The sequence below is a fragment of the Sinocyclocheilus anshuiensis genome, unplaced genomic scaffold (assembly GCF_001515605.1).
Source record: "Sinocyclocheilus anshuiensis isolate Anshui unplaced genomic scaffold, SAMN03320099.WGS_v1.1 scaffold881, whole genome shotgun sequence".
NCBI lineage: Eukaryota > Metazoa > Chordata > Actinopteri > Cypriniformes > Cyprinidae > Sinocyclocheilus > Sinocyclocheilus anshuiensis.
In genome coordinates this window covers 882,231-903,795 of record NW_015558695.1, presented here as the reverse complement: position 1 = coordinate 903,795, position 21,565 = coordinate 882,231, and the positions used below count along the sequence as shown (strand labels likewise).

The 21,565-nt window shown below is 37.0% G+C and overlaps 1 protein-coding gene across 1 annotated transcript in view; it reads right to left on the bottom strand.

Moving 5' to 3' along the window:
- The window catches only part of LOC107681405 (CDK5 and ABL1 enzyme substrate 2-like), a 30,102-nt gene that overhangs the window by 3,443 nt on the left and 5,094 nt on the right, over nucleotides 1-21,565 (bottom strand). The window contains exons 2-7 of the mRNA XM_016477704.1: nucleotides 11,501-11,593; nucleotides 7,643-7,720; nucleotides 4,398-4,506; nucleotides 4,043-4,196; nucleotides 2,703-2,797; nucleotides 1,915-2,021 (exon numbers count right to left, since the gene is read on the bottom strand). Of these exons, the coding sequence (XP_016333190.1) occupies nucleotides 1,915-2,021; nucleotides 2,703-2,797; nucleotides 4,043-4,196; nucleotides 4,398-4,506; nucleotides 7,643-7,720; nucleotides 11,501-11,593 (636 nt within the window). The remainder of the gene's footprint in view (nucleotides 1-1,914; nucleotides 2,022-2,702; nucleotides 2,798-4,042; nucleotides 4,197-4,397; nucleotides 4,507-7,642; nucleotides 7,721-11,500; nucleotides 11,594-21,565) is intronic.

Genomic DNA, 21,565 nt, shown 5'->3' with positions numbered 1-21,565 from the left:
GCGCATTTGCCAAAATGAATTCTGCCCCACTGCTTAATGTCCCTGAACAGTTAAATTTGTTTTTAAACCACAATGCTTAAAATGCGTTTAAATGAAAAGCTTAACCTACATCATGCCGCGCAAAACGATTGATATATTTCTACCGGTTTATCGCTCAACCCATAAGCTATATACTTTGTTCAAACACAAAAAGCAATATACATCCATCAAGTTGTTAACTTGTTAATCAAACTAACCTAAAATCTGTGGGGACGATGACGCTGTGATTTTATCTGCTCCATGTGCCCAGTCCACTTGCTGTTCCAACAACTTCTAGTCCATCATCAGCTTTAGTAAAATAACCTGATAGCTGGGGATTTTACTGACTCACTAACTCATGTTTTCCCCTTTCTCCTCGTTTTTTTTTTTAGAATAGCCCCTCTCTCACTTTCTTTTTCGAATAGTTTACATGTTTGCTTATCGAAGATTGTTCTTTGCATGACCATTTCCAGACCTGATTGATACGTGGTGCAGGGGTCGTTCAAAAGTAAAAATATAGAATACATGCATTTGATTGGTAAACCAACTTCAAATGTGACGTTTTAATCTCTAATGGTAATGCATGGAATATATGGAAAAGCTCCACTAAATAATAGCGCTAATAAGTGAGGAGCGGGGCTTTGGCAATCGGCGCTACCGATGACCAGTCAGTCTACTCCACAGCCAATCACGGGCTCCCTCCTTGTCCGGGCCCCGGGGCTTCAGCCCCGCCTAGCCCAATAGTTAATGCGGCCCTGTTGCTGGGTATATTTATTAAGTAGCCTACATACATATGTAATTTTATTTGTAGTATTCTTAGCATGAAATAAATTTCAAATACATTTTAGTATATTTATTTTCACTAGGGTATGTAAACCAAGATTAAAAAAAAAAAAAAAAGGCTTTAAAAGTTCGTGTTAACTATTATGTAGCATAGTGTAAATGTATAGGGTAACATTTTGTTGTCTCACCTCTGCATGATGTGAGTTTCCGTATATTTTCATAAAATAAAATGCTACAGTATTTAACTTTCCCTTTCTATCGGCGAATGATGATTCAGAAAGAAAATGCGCCAGATGTCTGTTTGCTATAGCAACGAACGCAACTTTCATGAATCTGATTGACATATAAACAACGCGCTCTTATTTCAATGTTGTTGTTAATGCTGTGGTTATTTTAACGGTTTCCTTCGTACATTCGGTTTTACGACATTAAGTTAAAAGTCATTTATCATTCAGTGGAACTGTGGTATGCGTTTAGACACTTACATTGTTTTGGCTCCGTCCATGCTCAGGCAATATTGACAATGGTATGACCGAGAGGCTGGTGTAAAAAAAAAAAAGGTGTCAGTGAGAGCTACGAACAGAGCACGAGCGCAATCCTGTGACAGCCGGTAAATAGTGGAGCGCGTGAAGGAGATGTGAGGGCACGAACAACACTGTTCAAGGTCTCCATTAATTCGTGCTTGTAGCAATTTAATGTGTATATATAGCATTGAATCGCTATAGAAATCGCGATTCCTTCGATTCTTAGCATTTTAAATCGATTACTAGCCGAAATCAGTGATTCACGATTCAAAAATCCATGTTTTAAGATCGATGCATATGCATCGTCAGGGTTTGTAATCAATGCATTGAGAAAACGAGTGAATCGTTACACCCCTATCTTACAGGTTTGGAAAGACATGAGGGTGAGTAATTAATGACAATATTTTAATTTTTGGGTGAACTATCCCTTTAAAATGTAACTTTTTAGTTTATTCAGTTCGTTTTCATTAGGGTTTAAGCTCTCTTTTGAATTTTTTTTGGTTTAATCTGGTTATTGCATACATAAAAATATGACCATATTCTGATGAACATGAAGAAACTGAAGAAAACATTTAAAATGTGTGTGTACCTTCTGATTTTGCTCAGTGTGAGTTTTATGTGGGGGAATTTTTCCTTAAAGGTCTCATTCATGTCCTTCTTCAGATCTGACGGTTTGACATACTCTATTACTGTTGTCTGTTGGAGGGACAAAGAGAATGACAGTAAATACTGAGAATCTACATCAGTAAGATAATCAGCAATAAAAACTTTTTACAGTGTACATTTGTATAAGCAGTATTATCCAGTGGTCAGTAATGATGTCAGCTTGATAAGTTATGTTTATCTGTGTCTGTAGGTCAGACCACCCTGCTTTCAGCACAGAGGTTTAATCACACAGATAACCATTCATCTCTACATATGTGTCTGATGGGTAAATTAATGTCTAAAAACAAGAAACAAGACCAAACTGGGCTACATTAAACACCCCAAAACACAAACACACATCTGCGAATAGCTGAGCAGCAGTGTTACGTGGTTTGATTTAAAGAAAAAACAAGTCAGGTCATATTCCAAAAAAAACAAAAAATTACATACATATACATTTTTTTAAAGAAAATTGTCACACAGGGCCATGTAGTTTTGGATTTTGTTTTCCCTTAATAATAAAAACCTTCATTTAAAAACTGCATGTTGTGTTTACTTGTGTTATCTTTGACTAATATTTAAATTTGTTTGATGATCTGAAACATTAAAGTGTGACAAATATGCAAAAAAAAGAAGAAATCAGGAAGGGGGCCAACACTTTTTCACACCACTGTGTGTATATATATATATATATATATATATATATAGCATATAGCATATAGCATCTCTCACCATGTAAGAGGCAAAGATGAGCACTCTTTTGTGTTTTCCACATGGCCACCGTGGGTCACTGAGCATATTAGGGTCATAGTCAGGGTCTTCAACGCCTGAAAAAAACCCCAAATAAACACACAAGGACATGGCTGTCAAATGAGCCAATCAAACCACTGATAACATAACTGAATGTGGCCTGTTTAAGCGTGTTTTTGAGATGATGGTGACAGTATCTTCCCTGCACTGACTAGGCATAGCTATATTAAAGGGGTAGTTCACTCAAAAATGAGACGTCTGTCACCTGTCGTGGTGAGTAAATGATGAAAATGTTTATTTTTGGCTGAACGTTTCCTTTAAGACAATACACAAAATAAAAACGCAATTAGTACTCAGTACGTACAATCAGCGACACACTTGGTTGACACAAGTGTTGCTAATGCAGGCTTGCTAAATAAGATACAAGAATACAGAGAGCTGAGTTCACACACACACACACACACACACACACGAAATACTGTGATAATAAGAGTGTCTACCAAGTTGATTGAAATGTCCCTACAAACTCTGTGAATAATACAGCATTAAAACCTTTATTAAGCTCCCATCAGTTACTACACACTTTTTGTACGAGTGTGTGTTTGTTTTCTGAGTGTATGTGTTCCCTATATAGCACCCCTACAACAACTTCTGAAAGTGAACGGTATGTGTTTTACTCGAGTATTACAAAAATGTCATTTTAACATTAGTGTAATCATTTTAACATGAGTTTTTCTTCAAAAGTCTCTTATTCTCACCAAGGCTGCATTTCTTTGATCAAAATTACAGTAAAAACAGTAATATTGTGAGTTATTGCAATTTAAAATAGCTTTTTTCCACTGTAATATATTTTCAGATGTAATTTATTCCTGTGATGCAAAGCTGAATTTTCAGTATCATTACTCCAGTCTCACATGATTTTTCAGAAATCATTCTAATATTATGATTTGTTGCTCAAGAAACATTTCTTATTATTATCAATGTTAAAAACAGTTGTGCTGCTTCTTTTATGAATAGAAGGAAAAGAACAACAATTATTTGAAACCGCAATCTTTGGAACCATTATATATGTCTTTACTGTAACATTTGATCAATGTAAAGCATCCTTGCTCAGTAAAAACAAACTTTTGAAAGTTACTGTATATATCTTCACTATGAAAAAGTAAAAACGTATCTAAATTGGTCAAGTAATACCAAATAAGACCAAGAAATTGTATGTATAGAGTAGGTCTAGAGTTAGTCTACAGATATTCAGCTTATTTGAGGACAATACATGCCTATAGGAGGTCCTCACATGTCTGTGTGCTATGTGTGAGATATACCCAGGTCCAGGCCGACGGTGCTGTTGAGGCGAGAGGGAGGATAACTGCAAGGGATGCTGTTTCTGGAATATGGCATGGGTAGAGCGAGATCCACTGCGGGCTTGTGGTGGTCCAGAGCATTAGTGGGGTACAGGAACTGAGCGTACGACACCGTCTGCACAACAAATAAGATCATAACAAGCCATCTGTCAGCCTGAGACATCCTAACAGCCCCTTTAACCTTCTGGGTGCATCAAATGAAGAGATATAAAGCTGTCATTCCTGAGCAGGTCCAGTGGTACGCTGAGCACAATGCTCTGTGACATTTCCTGACTTACTGATTGACAGGTGCAGGGATAGATTGACAAGCTCTTACCCTGCCGTACATGCCCAGCTCCACCCCCTCCAGCCCGGGAAGCATCTCTAGGGTGGTGGACATTCCTTCAGATGAGTGCCTCCACCGCTGAGCATCCAGACGAGGGTCACTGACACAAAGACAGATTGACAGATGCTTGTTTTCATTGCTTAAATCCAAAATTAAGAACAGGGATGCCCAAACTTGTTTGTCAGCCGATCCCCTTTGACCTAAAGTAGTATTTGAAGTATACCCTGAGATTTTAAGTTAATATTTTAGATAATTTAAAGGGATAGTCCACACAAAAATTAAAATTCTGTCATCATTTACTCACTCTCATGTAGTTCCAAACCCATGGAAACATAATTTAAGGTATTTTAAATGAAACCTGAGAGGTTTCTCTTTCTCTATCGAAAGACCAAGTAGATTCAAAAAGTCATAAAGATTAAACCATACGATTCATTTGTGTTTCGAAGATTAACAACCAAAGTCTTATGGGTTTGGAACAACATGAGGGTGAATAAATAATGACAGAATTTTCATTTTTGGGTGAACAATCCCTTTAATAACACATTTACATGTTCAAGTCTCTCTGATGTCGAATAATGGTCACATGACATGCACTTAAAACAATTTTTTAAAAACTTTTTTAGGAAGCGTTTTATTTTGACCTTTTTCATTTTAAAATTACTTAATTTTGCATTTCTACCATTTAATTAATTATTAGCTTTTCATCAACTCACAAACTCCAGTTTGGGAAACCCGGATTAAGAGTAAACCTTAGTTACTTAAGTCATTTATATATACAAGTCTTAAAGGTATAGCTATGACTGTTTTTAATGCAAGAAAGCTGCATTCATACTATAATTGATCTTCAGGGATAAATATTTAAGTGCTGCAAAGTGTTTGCATACAAAAAGTGTATCAAATTGGAGTTTTGTGGCTTTATGTCCATGTTTAACTGCTCTGAGATCATCTGTGTGTTTGATATCATGGTAACACTTTACTTAAAGCCTTTATGTATAATGCATTATAAAGGGGTATAATGCATTATAATTATTCATAATGTGCATTGTAAAACATTATAACTTGCCTAAATAATTATAACCAAATTTAAAATGTGTAGTGTAACAATTAATTGATAAGTGTTATAATGTATTAACTGGTTACAATTATTCATGAGATTGTACAATGCATTATAAGGTGCATTACAAGGCATAATTAATGCATTAAAACTACTTTTATAATGCATTATACATAAAGGCTTTAAGTAAAGTTGTTACTGATATCATTGATTAAAATCCTTTATTTTAGTTGATATGTGAATTAAAAATTTCCCTTTTTCTTTTCTGAGAAAACAGCCCTAAAATATTGATGACTCATCTTGTACTCACAAAACTGTCCAATCAAACGCTCTGTAAGAATGTCTTTCCTCCTAATACCACCTACTTCTGACTAACTGTGACATACACTAAAATCTGTTGGCTATTTAAAAATAAAAGCCCTTGAGATGAGCCTTGCAATATTTTCCACCCCGAAACAAGACAAAAAGACATGTTAGCTCATGAAATTTAATGTTGCTTGGTTGAAAGAGCAGCAGACAGATCTTTACTGAGTTGAAAACAAGTTCAAACACAGAGCCAATTCAACACACACAAGTCTAACTCACCTAATACAGACAGCTTCAAATTCAACCTGTTCCTGTCTTTTGCTTTTCCTTCCAGACAGAAGTAGCGGAGTGTGTTGGATATAGAGCTGCTCTTTAAGCACTGACTGAACACACACATATATATTCACTCCCTCTAGCAGCCCTTATCTTCAGTCTTAGACTACTTGCATAACATGGCCATTTAATTTCTTCTCTTTTTTAAAAAAGTGACCTAATAGACAAAGTCTCCCATGGTCCAATTCCTTATTTCAGCATTTTATGAAACCATAATGAAAGAGGGTGGGAAAGGAGAGGAGGCTTTTGGCCGTGTCATGCCAGGCCCATTTCATGGATGTGGGAAAAATTCCTTCCTGTCCCATTTGCCCTGAATCTCACCCTAGATATGAATCCCCTGAGGAGAGCAGAGGAACCAAACAGAACTTACATTCAGCTGAACATATCTCCTTGTGTGCATCTGTCTATTTGAGATTGAGGAAAACATGTAAAGACAAGTCATGGAAATGACAGCTAGGAATGGGAATCTCAATTCTAATTCTGAATTCTCCAACCTTAATGATTCCATCAATTCTCCTGTTAGTACAGTTTTGTATAGTATTATTTGAACCCAGTCGCCCCTAGGTGAATAACCGTTGCTAACTATATAAAGAAATATACAAATATACTAAGGAAAGACTTAAAGGGTTAGTTCACCCAGAAATGAAAATTCTGTCATTAATTACTCACCCTCATGTCGTTCCAAACCCATAAGACTTTTGTTCATCTTCAGAACACAAATTAAAATATTTTTGATGAAATCCGAGAGCTTTCTGACCCTCCATGTGACACCAGTGGTTCAACTGTAATGTTATGAAGCAACAAGAATATTTTTTTGTTCGCAAGAAAACAAAAATAACAACTTTATTCAAAAATTTCTTCTCTTTCGTGTCAGTCTTCGATGCGCATTCTAAAGATGAACAAAGTAGGGCATGTATTAAAAAAACCTAAATAAAAAATGTGGCTGTGTATACATATACATACATACAAACATACACATACACACATACATATACATATGCGCATGTATGAAGAGTTATTGTTATAGAGTTATGTTTTTATTGTGTTTTATTATGTTAGTTAATTAAGCAGGCACAGATCTGGATAAATCTATACTGAAAAACTGTAACTATAAATTGTTTTATGAATAGACAGTCAGTAATTTAACTATTTAAGTCTTGCCATTATTATCCATCACACAGACAGTTCTCGGTTCATTTTGAGTTGCTAAAAGTAATACAGTGAGTTAGTCAAGAACTGTTACAACTGATTCAGTAAGTGTGTGAGACAGACTGATTCTTTGGCCTGATTATACCGATTTAACACTCATTAGCTTGAGTCTTTTTGGCTGATTCATTAAATAAAAAGTTTGAATCAAACAGACTGGCTAAAGGGCAAACCACAACCCTTCCTGGTGACAAAGTCAAAACTTTTGAGAGACATAGCTTCATTAAGCGTGACTGTGTGAATCTCCCCAGCTTAGCACCACACTATAGGCCTACTGTATAACCAAATCTGACCTTTGAATCAAATAAGCAGATTTTCATGTTTGTTTCATGCATACCTGATATGGAAGCTCTCTCCATAAGGCAGCACAGAGAAGGCGGCACACAAAGACCCTTTGGCGCAGATAAGCACGATCCTGCAGTGGTGAACACAAACTAGTTAACATTACACACACTTTCTCCACACAAAAGAGTGAAAAATTTAAGGGGGTCTGAATACTTTCCGTACCCACTGTATATACACAGGCCAACTCAAAACTCCATAACACAAATGACACACTAATCTCTCAGTACATTCAGATCAAGAACAAACACAACACCTGTGACACAAGAGGGGTCAAATAGGGCAGCCTTCAAAATATACTCCTGCCTCATCAACACACACACACACACACACACGCACACGCACACGCACACACACGCGCACACACACACGCGCAGCTAAAACACCTGCACTATCAGCCCCAGTGTACACTTCTCTCTCACTTCTTCACACAAACACACAGGATGTGGGGAGTGTGTGTGTGTGTGTGTGTCAGCTATTGGTATGTGACTGCATTTTAACCATAGAAATGTGAAAGGGTGGTAAAATGGCAGTTAACATGAAACTGAGGGTCGGCCGCAGCAGCCTAGAGGATTTTTCTGACTCTTTCTTCGTCATAAGTCACATGACAGTGGAGAAATGGCTCCAGAAATAACAATGAGCACGAGTCCAGGCAATTAACTGAATCATTTTCTAGAGATTTCTGGGATCGATTTCCATTTCTATCTCCGGTATCAATTTTGGAATTAATAGATTTTAACAACCATAATTTTTCATTCACAAATGAAGTGTCTCCTTTAAGAAAACTACTACCCAATGGGGGATTCAGCTTTTCAATTTAATTCAATTCATGTTTATTTGTATCATTGCAAATTAGCTTCAAAGAAAATAAAAGTTTCCACATTACAATTAGGAGTAGTTTATCAGTGGCTGCTATGTCAAGGTGATTTTCAGATTGTTTATTACATTTTAAACCGGTTTTATTGAAAAATGCTATATTAAACTATATTGAACCCAAAAATAGGATATGACACCTTAAATTACAAATGTTTAATTTCAGTTATCTGACTGGATATTATGGTGAATTCTGCAACAGTGCCCCATTGTTTCCTATAGGGAACAGTATTAGCCTACAATTTTTTTCTTTTTTTTTTATACTGAGTATCTGCATTTGTTCTATAGATGAGGCCACTGAGCACCAGGCTTATCTGGATCTGTGATCATCCAGTGGAAAATATCTTATCGGTTTTATTCGCCCGCCCCCAATCCTGTCTGTGACCCTGTGAATGCGAGTAGGTACGTGCGTATTTGTGTGTGAAAACCCAAAGCCTGGGAACACAAGCGGAAAATATGGACCGCTGTCTATTTGGGGCAATTTATAATGGGATTTTAGTAAACATAGCCGTCGTTCCTCAGATGGAATGAGGCCAGATCTCACAGAGGACAGCCACTTCCTTAAGAGAACAACAAAAATCCCATCCAGTCATCCCTTAGGTTGAGTGTACTATGCCAAAACTTGTCATAATATCCGATTATAATGTTATGTAAAGTCAGATAACTGAAATTCTAATTTTGTAACATAGGGTTCATATCCTATTTTGGGGTTCAATGTAGTTGGCATTCTTCAGAAAAACATGAGCGGAGTTTATAAAACAATTTGCATCAAAATGTGCTGCTGAAACAGTTAAGATCAGATGAAAATTAAGCAAGGCTGAGTTTATTTGATAAAAACAGTACATTAATATTGTGAAATATTATTACCATTTAAAATAAATGTTTTCTATTTGAATATACAGTTAGGTCCATATATATTTGGCCACTGACACAATTTTCATAATTTTGGCTCTGTATGCAACCAGAATAGAATTAAAATGAAACAAGATGAAAATGAAATTGAAGTGCAGACTTTAAGCTTTAATTCAAGAGGTTAAACAAAAATATAAAATGCTTAGGAATTACAACCGTTTTATACACAGCCCCCTCCCCCATTTTCAGGGGCTCAAATGTAATTGGACAAATAAATATAATCATAAATAAAATGTTCATTTTTAATATTTTGCTGAGAATCTTTGCAGGCAATGAGTGCCTTAAGTCTGGACCTCATGGACATCACCAGAGACTGGGTTTTCTCCTTTGTGATGCTTTGCCAGGCCTTTACTGCAGCTGACTTCAGTTGTTGTTTGTTTGTGGGTCTTTCTGCCTTTAGTTTTGTCTTCAGCAAGTGAAATGCATGATCAGTCGGGTTGAAATCAGGAGATTGACTTGGCCATTGCAGAATATTCCACTTTTTTACCTTCAAAAACTCCTGGGTTGCTTTTGCTGTGTTTTGGGTCATCGTCCATTTGTACTATGAAGCGCGGTCCAATCAACTTTGCTCTATTTGACTGAATCTGGGCAGACAGTATATCCCTGTACATTCAGAATTCATCCGTCTGCTTCTGTCTTCTGTCACGTCATCAATAAACACCAGTAATCCAGTGCCACTGGAAGCCACGCATGCTCATGCCATCACACTGCTCCACCATGTTTCACAGATGATGTTGTATGCTTTGGATCATGAGCTGTTCCAAGCCTTCGCCATACTTTTTTCTTCCCGTCATTCTGGTACAGGTTGATCTTAACCTGTACCAGGTTGATTCCTTAACCTTTCCTCCAATTTTAATGAGAATACCCTCAAAAAGCTCAGAGTGTGCACTTTAAAGGGTTAGTTCACCCAAAAATGAAATTAGCCTGTGTCGTGCCTCACACGGCTCCGGGAGGTGAATAAAGGCCTCCTGTAGTGAATCCATGCGTTTTTGTAAGATAAATATCCATATTTCAAACGTAATAAACATTTTTTTCTCACTTCCACTGACTGTCGTACGCGGAAGCCGTCCAGGTGGATGACGTAGATATTTTTTGCCAAATGTGAGACGAGCTTTTGTGTTCTTTTTGGTCAGCACTGCAGTGGCTTTTGCCTTGGAACTCTCCCATGGATGCCGTTTTTGCCCAGTCTCTTTCTTATTGTTGAATCATGAACACTGACCTTAACTGAGGCAAGTGAAGCCTGCAGTTCTTTAGATGTTGTTCTGGGTTCTTTTATGACCTCCTGGATGAGTTGTCGTTGCGCTCTTGGAGTAATTTTGGTAGGCCGGCCACTCTTGGGAAGGTTCACCACTGTCCCAAGTTTTCTCCATTGAGGATAATGGCTCTGACCGTGGTTCGCTGGAGTCCCAAAGCTTTAGAAATGGCTTGACAATCATTTGGGGCAATTAATTTTTCACGTAGGGCCAGGTAGGTTTGGACAGCTTTTTTCATTTTTTTAAATGAAATCATCATTTAAAAACTGCATTTTGTATTTACTTGCATTTTCTTTGTGTAATATTAAAATTTGTTTGATGATCTGAATCTTTTATGTCTGACAAATATGCAAAAAATAAAAAAACAGGAGGGGGGCAAAAACCTTTCACGGCACTGTATATAAACTGGAATAATAGTATCTACTTCTGCTGTTCTTCTTTTTCATAGCACATCAAACTCGTTATTGCACAAAATTAAAAAAAAATTACATTTTAAAAATATGGCCCCTTTAACAAATTAGTTATGATAATAGGAAATGTGTCTTCAGTATTTGTGTACAAACTGTCAGAGATATCATATCCTCACATGAATCATACAAGAGCACTGCATGAAGTAATTGTAACGGATCATTGCCAAACTGAGAAGAGAATGATGACGAGAGCCAGATTGTTTGTTTTGAAGCACAGAGAGGGGAAAACATGACTAGCATGGGAAAAGACAGACCGACAGACACAAACACACATACAGTGGGCTGTTATCACTGGTATTAACAACCCCAAAACCCACACACCCATGGAGAAGTGAATAAACACACCTGCTGCCCCTGGTGTCGTACTGCCTCATGTTCTTAATAAAGTGGACTTTCTTCACAGAGCGTGGACGAGGAGAGCCAGATGGGTTCCGACTCCTGAGGACAAATACAGATGGACAGAACATTAAATTAAAATCCTTTAGTCTTTCATATTTGGTTTCACCTCACCATTCTTACATAAACCTTTGTCTGAAGATTAGACACAACCTTTATAATAAATGCATGCTGTGTGACTATGCAAAACAGCCCAAATGCCCACAAGTATTTAACCCAAACTCAACAACTTAAATGGAAAGAATCAAAACAAAACACAAAACTCAGCACACACAGGTTTTAAGCTGCTTGAAACGGTTCTAAGCCAAATGCAATTCCTTTAATTTGTTCTATATAAAGTCATCTATTATTATACACCCATTTGTTCCAGCGTTTAAATGCTGAAGTGTGTGAGTCAACTGACTGGCTGTTTCCTCTCCTCAAGGGAATGTGCCATTATGGCTAATGAAACTGGCCATGACCTGCTCCGCATGGCACCGTCATTATGGCTCTTTGCTCATCGACATGAAACTACCCTCACATTTTACTAAGATGGGACTAAAGGCAGAACAAGTTGTTACATTTTGATAAAAGACAGACAGTTTCCTTTTGGAATAATGTACATTGATGAATCACTCAAATAAAACATTGTTAAATCATTCAGTGTGGGAAAGAAAGGTGAACAGGAGTTCAGAAAGTACCATACCGCCCACAAGGCGATTGACACTAACAATATGGTCAATATTGATTTAGGGCCCTATCATACACCCGGCGCAATGCGGCACCAGGCGCGACACCAGTGTTTTTTGCTAGTTTCAGCCCGACGCGGTTATCATTTTCATGTCCTGCGCCACGTTGTTTAAATAGCAAATGCATTTGCACCCAATTGTGCGCTCATGGGCGTGCGTTCAGGCGCACTGTTGGTGCATTGCTATTTGGATGCAACTGAAATAGACTGCGCCATTGACCAACTAAAACCTGGTCTAAAGTCAATGACGCAGTATTTTTTTGTTATTTAAAGAGCGCGTTAGTAATATGTGCCTATAGGCGGGTCCACAACACGCGTATACTCTGCTTATTACACACACAGGGACGTGCAGCAGCACACAAACATGCAAAATATTAACGCGAACGAGCAGCTCTGTTTCCTCTCTGGAGACACGTTTAGTCTTTGCGCTTGCAAATTCCAGTAGCCCCTCACTGCAGAACACAAGATCCAGAGGGCGTGGTTGGATCCACATCTAGGGGGTGGAGATGAGTAGGTTTAGGGGTGGAGAGATGGGTGGGTTTAGAGATCAGGGGGTGGAGACGGGTAGGTTTAGGTACATGTAAGGTGGGAGGAGTTGGATCTGGATCCAACCTCGCCCCCTGGTAGGGGGTGGAGATTGGTAGGTTTAGGGGTGGAGATGGGTGGGTTTAGGGATCAGGGGGTGGAGACGGTAATGTAATGTGGGAGGAGTTGGATCTGGATCCAACCACTCCCCCTGGATCTTGTGTTCTGCAGTGAGGACCATCTCGCAAATTCCGCCTTGTAAATAGCGAATCCGCCATGGCGCAAGCGCAACTTAAAGGGAATGGGAGATGAGACTCTGATTGGTTTATTGCACGTTATGCCCAAAACAAACCCATTACTCATTAAGAGAATAGGGACAACCCTTTTAGACCATGCGCTGGGCGTGCCGACATTGTTTTTACGTCATTAACTGAATTTTACTGTACATTTCTGCCATATGTACATCAATTTGACAGTCACCACTGACAAGCTACTACTAAACATATTGTAGAAACTTAATTTCCAGTAAAGCTGCTTTGCAACAACTTGTATCGTGAAAAGCGCTATACAAATAAACTTGTTTTTCCCATCGTTACACTAGCAAAATTGGATTCGGACACCCCTAAGTGCACCCGCACCTTGCGCTTTAGACCATGCACTCAGATCGTTAAAATAGGGCCCTTTATATTGACTTCAAAAGTGTATATAATTATATTTGTGTTGACATTTATCTTCCCATTGTTTTTTTTTTTGTTTTTTTTAACCATACCAGACCTTTCATTAAGCCAGGGTTGCCAACTCTCACGCATTTGGCGCGAGACACACGCTTTCAGGTTCTGTTTCACGCTCTCACTCTGCCCATGTAAATCTCACACCAAATTGCCAACCCTACTTAGGTGATATGAAACAAAGTCTCAGCTTTCAAATTTTGTAAGTTTTAATACTAAATTCAAACAATAAATACAGTTTTGGCGCACTTAATGTGGCGTAAATCGTAAAATGAAGCTTTGATCTCGCCGGCGTCTCCGCGCGGTCACATGGTTCATAGAGCTCTCCAAACAAACCAGCATTGACAATACATTTGAATGGGTTTAAGTAGGATAGACGACAGCTTCATTATACAGGTATTTGCAGCAATTTGTGGTAAACATTACAGCATATTATGCGTTGATTATTACGTCGATGACATTTACAGTATCATTTTATTCTGGAGAGTGATGGAGAGGCAACATTAATATGGTTTTCTTAACCCTTAGGTATTGCTTACTTATAATGTGACCATACAGTTCAACTATTTTTCAGTTAAATAAGTGTTGTATATTTTAGTTCAATAATATTTATTTAATATTTTGAGATCTTTTGGTACTAAATAGGCCTACTATTTGTGCAATAATTATGGTCCATTGATGACTTATAAGTAATATAAATATTAGAAAAAATATTTTATTACAATTAGTGCATTAAAGGTTAAAATAGAGAAAAGGGTTTTAAATTCCAATGCAAAGAGGCAAATTAGAGTCATTTTGTGGTCAGAAAAAAAATCATTTTCATTTGTAATGCCATTGTTTACCCACTAGGTACCTTTATGGCTCTTTACTAAATATATCTAGAATATTGCAGGTCATTCCTGCTTAGCTTACTTATTTTTTTAAGTTCTTCATTTGAATAAATATTTAGACATGATTAAACATTGGATTTTTAAACGAGAAATTTAAAAAGTTATTAACTTGTATACTTTTTTTAATGATACTTGCATAATTACACACAACGAATTCAAGCAAATACTGAATTTAAACCAAGTTTAAAATGATGCTAAAAAGGCATTCAACTGCATTCAACAAAATATTTTTATCCCCTAATATATACAGTATATACACATGAATTGATATTGAATCGAGATCGAATTTTTTTATTTAGTAATTTTATATTTTATTAGTCAAGCAACAACGTATCATGCATAGGAATGTACAAGAGTGCCAAGAGCGCTGCAAATCTTTGGACAATATGGATTATGGAGCATTAAACTAGGAGATCAAGTTTTAAATACCACATACCAAGTGCCTGAGCAGACAGCCAGTCAAATCTTACTTGATTTCTGCTGCATTTCATCTCGTTCCTGGTTAAAAAAAAAAGAATGTGCACCAGTGCAAACCAAAAGTTTCATAACTGAATAGTACTTCGGGCTTTAGAGTGACACCAGACCAGCTAGTCAGTCTCAAAGGGTCAGCAACACTACAGATACGTTCAAGGCCTAGAAAGGTCAACCTGGTCTCATAAAAATATGTACCTCTGGCTACCTTTCTGCAACACCGTTTTTACGTACCTTACTGCACGTTTCGCCGCAGTTTCAAAGAGAAATGTCCACTGAGTGGCGCTAAAACACGGGTTCAATACGTGAACCGTGGCACGTTTTTATTACCTTGATACAGGTACGTATTGCTGTGTTTTTATTACGTTGCCTCAGTTACGTATTGCAGTGGTTCAGAATTCAAATATCCGGGGACTGTTGCTAAAATGTAATGCTCTATCATGTTGGAAATATGCCCCACACCAAACCCAACCCTAAACTTACCTGATAGTAAAACTGATATAAAAATGCATTTGTTGATGCAACCATGCCATTTGAACTTCCTTATATGCAGATTTGAACGGTTTTGTCGAACCGTAGTTACACAGGACTCGAACCGGAGCTCCTCACCTCTCAAGTAGCCTACGTCTCCGTACTCCGTGAGCTACCGAACAAACCTACAGTCGATGAAAACCCATAGATATGAAGCTGGATATGTGCGATGCTAACATTCAAAAGCATCAGTTTTCAAATGTCCCAGCATATTAAAATGGTTTTGAAGTCATAACATAATATTCTTCAAGCCCCAGGCACATTTTTGCCACGAGACCAGGTAGAAAAAGGTAGTTAGGACACGTTAAAATAGTCCATGTGACATCAGTGGTTCAACCTTAATTTTATAAAGCTACGAGAATAATTTTGTGAGAATACTTGTTGAATAAAGTTATTTTTGTTTACTTTGCAGACAAAAAGTATTCGCATAGCTTCAAAACATTAAGGTTGAACCACTGATGTCACATGGACTATTTTAACGATGTCCTTACTACCTTTCTGGGCCTCTTATTTCATCAAAAATATCTTAATTTGTGTTCTGAAGATGAACGAAGGTCTTACTGGTTTGGAACGACATGAGGGTGAGAAATTAATGACAGAATTTTCTTTTTTTGGTGAACTATCCCTTTCAGGAAGCCCAAATATGACATGGTTCAAGACATGAAATTATTTTCTCTGAAAATTCCTCAAAAAACCCTGCAGAAAAGTCAGTCTGTTGGGTTACATGTCTTACCATAGTTACATAACTTTTGGTCTGTGTCTCAACTGTGTGTTCTAAACCCTTCTATCCCTACATGAGCATCACAGAGTTTTGCCACATGCTTTGGGCACAAAACCAGGGCACATCATCTACCTTCTGTTTGGTTTGAAAACTATTACACAACCCTAGCGTGCCGAACAAACACAAACAGCTACCCCTATTTGCACCCTCCATCTGCTCCGCCATTTGTGTGGTGATACACCCTCCCTCCAAATCTGAATTACGGTTATCATAACCCACGGCGAGGAACCGCACCTGCGTGCAGGTGAGTGAGAAGAGAGCAAAGAAAAGCTGAAGACTGTGACCGAAAACAAATGACTTAAAACCCCTTTCATTATCTCCAGAATGAAAAACGTGATGAACTCTGAAGCAGCTGCCAGCTTTGCGTAAACCTCATTTTCTCTCGGCCCATCTGTCACTCCCTTGATCCCGACATTTCATTTATTCTGTCTTTTTTTTCCTTCTGTCTCTCTCTCTGTTTTCTAGTAAATCTCCAATCCATTTGCATCAGTCTCAAATGCAGAAAATGGGATGGAGAGGAATCTAAGACATGAGCTTGGTGAGGCGGGACACTGGAGGTCATATCAAATCACAGACACAATCAGAGTGGGCAGATTGCCCAGAGAAAGATGGATGTGTTTGGATGAATCATCCATTAGAGCGTTCAAGGAAACAACAAATTTCATTATTGATTAGTCGGGTCTCTTTGTGTATCCCCATGCGTATCGATGACACAATAAAAGAAAAAAATAATGTATTACTTCTAAACTATTACATTTACATTACTTATTTAGTGATGCACTGATATAAAAGTCTGGATGATTCAAATAAGATATTTTATGGAAAATCTAGTACATTTATGTAAATATGAAAAAATAAAACTAAAATCATTATAGTTTTAATGTTACAAGTGGCATTTAGGCATTACAACTTTATTATTATGCACAGTATGGAACATTGATATTTATTTTGAGGTTTGCTAAAGATTTAACACTGTTACTGAATTAACAGTGGTTTTAAATATTAACTAGGTGAACGTTAAATTATGGCAATTTGAATTAAAATGTAAAAAAGGTGAAATCAGCAGGCACAAATAAATATACAATATTGACCAATATAATATATAAATAAAATACAATCTCTTCTTTTGGCTGAAAACCAATATGGCACCAATATATCTGACATCCCTACATATATTTTAATAAGTTATTATGAATTTCCAGTTTGTTAAAAAAAAAAAGCACATTCTAAGAGCGTTTACACGCTGCTGCTGTGATAAAAATCCAAATATGATGTTATGTAAACATTTCTACTGTAAAAAGTATTAAAAACAACAACAATTTTTGCACACATTGTATAGCATATTAAAAATTCAAAACATTTCTTAAACATCATGTTGTGTTTCTTTTCCCCAAAAATGCTAGTTAAAATGATCACATTGGACTAAAACTTACAGACTTTGCTCACACAGGTTATAACATACACATTTGCTTCTTATTAATTGTTAGTGAGGTAGTTGTTAAGGTTATGTATTGTGGGATTAAGTGATCTAAAACATGGTCATGCAGAATAAGGCATTAATATGTTCTTTATAAGTAATAAACAGCCGATATGCTAATAATATGCATGCTAATAAGCAACTAGTTAATAGTGAGAATTGGACCCTAAACTAAGGCTACCCTTTTTGCTACTGACTGATCACAGGCCTCATTCATCTGCGCTTATGAATATGAACATTGCCAAAATTATTTAAACAAATTTTTTTTTTTTCACTCAAAAAAGCTCAGATCAATGAGGCTTATAACCAATCAGTTCCAAAAAGAAATCCAAAACCTGTGCTGACTGAAAGAAAACAACTTGCTAAAAGACTGGATCCGAGATTTGGTTATAATATAGCAATTTTTACAAACATTTTACAAGCATTTAAGGGATATTTTATGCAACGCCCTTAAGTGTAACAGAAACTTAAGGGCGATCTTAAGGGAAAATTACATTTAAGGTGCTTTATGCAACCGGGCACACGTCATTTTGACCAAGAACACCAAATTAGGAAAATGATTCTCAGCACAGCACACACCAAAACGAATTTTTCGAACTCTGAAGTTTTTTTTTCTGCAGCCAATGATTTCCTTGTACTATCACATAAAATAGTAAAACAATTGTGAAACATCAAAATCCACATGAGAGGATGACTCTCATCAGCCTATGGAATTTCTTAACAGTTAAGAAAGAATGTACAATCCTATAGAAATAACTCAAGTTAAGAGGCAGAGGGAACGTTAAAACTTTCTCCCTCCATATACTGTACCACTGTTCTTCTCTCATCATATCCCATGTGTGTTATATATCTCATACTTTTATATCCAGCAGATCCCTGCCCCTCACTCCAGGGGATCAATGGCTGTTCCTGGCCGACTGGATGCAGTCAGGCCACAATCACGTCACAAAGCTTTGAATAAATACCCTGGCGTAATCCTGCCTGGACTGGACATGCACAGAATTAAAGTGCTGAGAGAACATATGGCCTGATTCCATGCTTCCAATGTTCCAACAGCACACAGGGATGAAAAGGCAAGGCTAGACAACCAGTGCTGGTGCAAAAAGTGCCGAAGCGCAGGCTCAAGAGGAAGTGCCTTAGAGAAATGAGTGGGTGAAATGTCAGGCCTCAATCAGTGGGCTGGTGTGTTGGAGGTGAGACACGGGTTACTACACAATTTAAGAGCGAGATCTTTGCCTTGGAGCTTGGTAGCTTTGATCTAAAACAGCAGTTGTTTTGGATAATACAAACATTGTATGATTAATGTACACTTCCATTCAAAAGTTTGGGGTCAGTACATTTTTGTAAAGAAATGTGTTCCCAGAAAAAAATATCAATCAACATACCTGTTTTCAACATTGATAATAATATGGAATGTTTCTTGTGAAGCAAATCACCATATTAGAAGGATTTCTGAAGGGTCATGTTAGACTGAAGGCTGGAGTAGTGATGCTAAAAATTCAGAGAAATAAATTACATTTAAAAAAAATATTAAAATAGAAAATATTTAATTGCATTCATATTTCACAGCATTACAGTTTTAACGGTGTTTTTGATCAAATAAATGTAGCCTTGGTAAGCATAAAACACCTCTTTGAAGAACATTAAATATCTTTTTGCAGTACATTTCAGCAAAAAAATTTAAATACCAATTATTTAAAGATATGAGCCATTTTATTTAAAATGTGAATATCAGTTATCTGACTTTAGTTTACATAACATAATAATTGGATATAGTGGAGAGTTTTGGCACAGTATGCTCAACATAATGACTGTTTGGATGGGATTTGTGTTGTCCTCTTACAGGCATAGTTCACCCAAAAAATAATGTTTGCTGTTAGTTTATTCTCCCTCATGCCATCATTCATATTTCACAGCATTACAGTTTTAACGGTGTTTTTGATCAAATAAATGTAGCCTTGGTAAGCATAAAACACCTCTTTGAAGAACATTAAATATCTTTTTGCAGTACATTTCAGCAAAAAAATTTAAATACCAATTATTTAAAGATATGAGCCATTTTATTTAAAATGTGAATATCAGTTATCTGACTTTAGTTTACATAACATAATAATTGGATATAGTGGAGAGTTTTGGCACAGTATCAACATAATGACTGTTTGGATGGGATTTGTGTTGTCCTCTTACAGGCATAGTTCACCCAAATAATAATGTTTGCTGTTAGTTTATTCTCCCTCATGCCATCCAAGATTACAGGTATAAATGTTGTAAATAATGTTTGGTTTCTTGCACAAACTGATCGTTTCACTTCATGAGACCTCAATATATCATCAGGAGCATAGGCGGAGGCGTGTAAGGCTTATTTCCCCTGGCCACTGGGACTTGGGGCAAAAATGTCCCTGCACAAACAAATTATTCTATTACGTCTGTTGCTAACAAAGTGAATATGAATAGACAATGTCGATTGTGGCATTAAATTAAGATCTGATCATGTTGCACAGTATTTCATTTTAGGCGTTTTTACAGTGTTGCGCATTTTAACCAATCACACACAATTCTGTTTAGCTTAGGAATGCAATGTCCAATCAGAGGCGTTCAGATGAGTCATCGCTTAAATCAATCAGTTTTGTTGAGCGCGCGAGTTCGCTGACTGAATTCCGGACTCTTGTGAATTCTCTCATCATAAACAACAAAGCGCAGATGGACGTAAAATGTAAGTAAGAGATTAATTTCACAGTGTATACAGTTTCAGTGATTATAACGATAGTTTTGTTTTTTTGAGAGTGCTTAAACTCGCGATAGATCAATGTTAGTGATAATGTCACTTTCTATATAGAATTTATTAGCTGTTTGAATAACCGTGGAAAGGAAATGTTATATAATAATCAATTTCTAACGTTTTTATTAAATTGTAATCACGTTAAATACAAATTCTGTCCCATTAAACATTTTTTTTTAGCCTACATGACACCCCATGCCTGGTCCTTGCCTAAAAAGACTGGTTTATGATGTTTAATACATTTGGCTGCTTTTAGCCTTACCCTGGAGTTTGTTCACCCTCCGCCTATGATCAGGAGCCACGGGTATTAATTTTGGATAGATCAATGTTAGTGATAATGTCACTTTCTATATAGAATTTATTCGCTGTTTGAATAACCGTGGAAAGGAAATGTTATATAATAATCAATTTCTAACGTTTTTATTAAATTGTAACCACGTTAAATACAAATTCTGTCCCATTAAACATTTTTTTTTTAGCCTACATGACACCCATGCCTGGTCCTTGCCTAAAAAGACTGGTTTATGATGTTTAATACATTTGGCTGCTTTTAGCCTTACCCTGGAGTTTGTTCACCCTCCGCCTATGATCAGGAGCCACGGGTATTAATTTTGTGTTCCTTGATATGTTCCTAGATATGCTTTTCGCAGACTTGAATTTCATGAATCACCAAGGACCACACTTACAGCTAAAAGCTTCTTTACTGTTCTACTGAAGAAAAAAAGTCTCCTGCATCTTGAATGGCCTGAGGATGAGTAAATTAACAGCACATTTTCATTTTTGGGTGAACTATCCGTTTAAGTTCTCCATGAGATCGGTCATATTCCAGCTAAAAAACATCAAATTTATGAACAGTTGTGTAAACAATTTTTTTTAACAACTACCTGTAAACACACACACACACACACACACACACACGCACACACACACACACACGTAGACACAAGGGCACATCTTTTACCCTCATTCACATAACATTTGTTTTCAACAGCAGAGTGTGAGGAGAGCCTTCCTGTTGACATGTAAGATGAATTATATATAAAATCTCACACTAGTCATATCTAAAACAGCAAAGGTGGAGGACAGCCAAATGACACTAATAGCA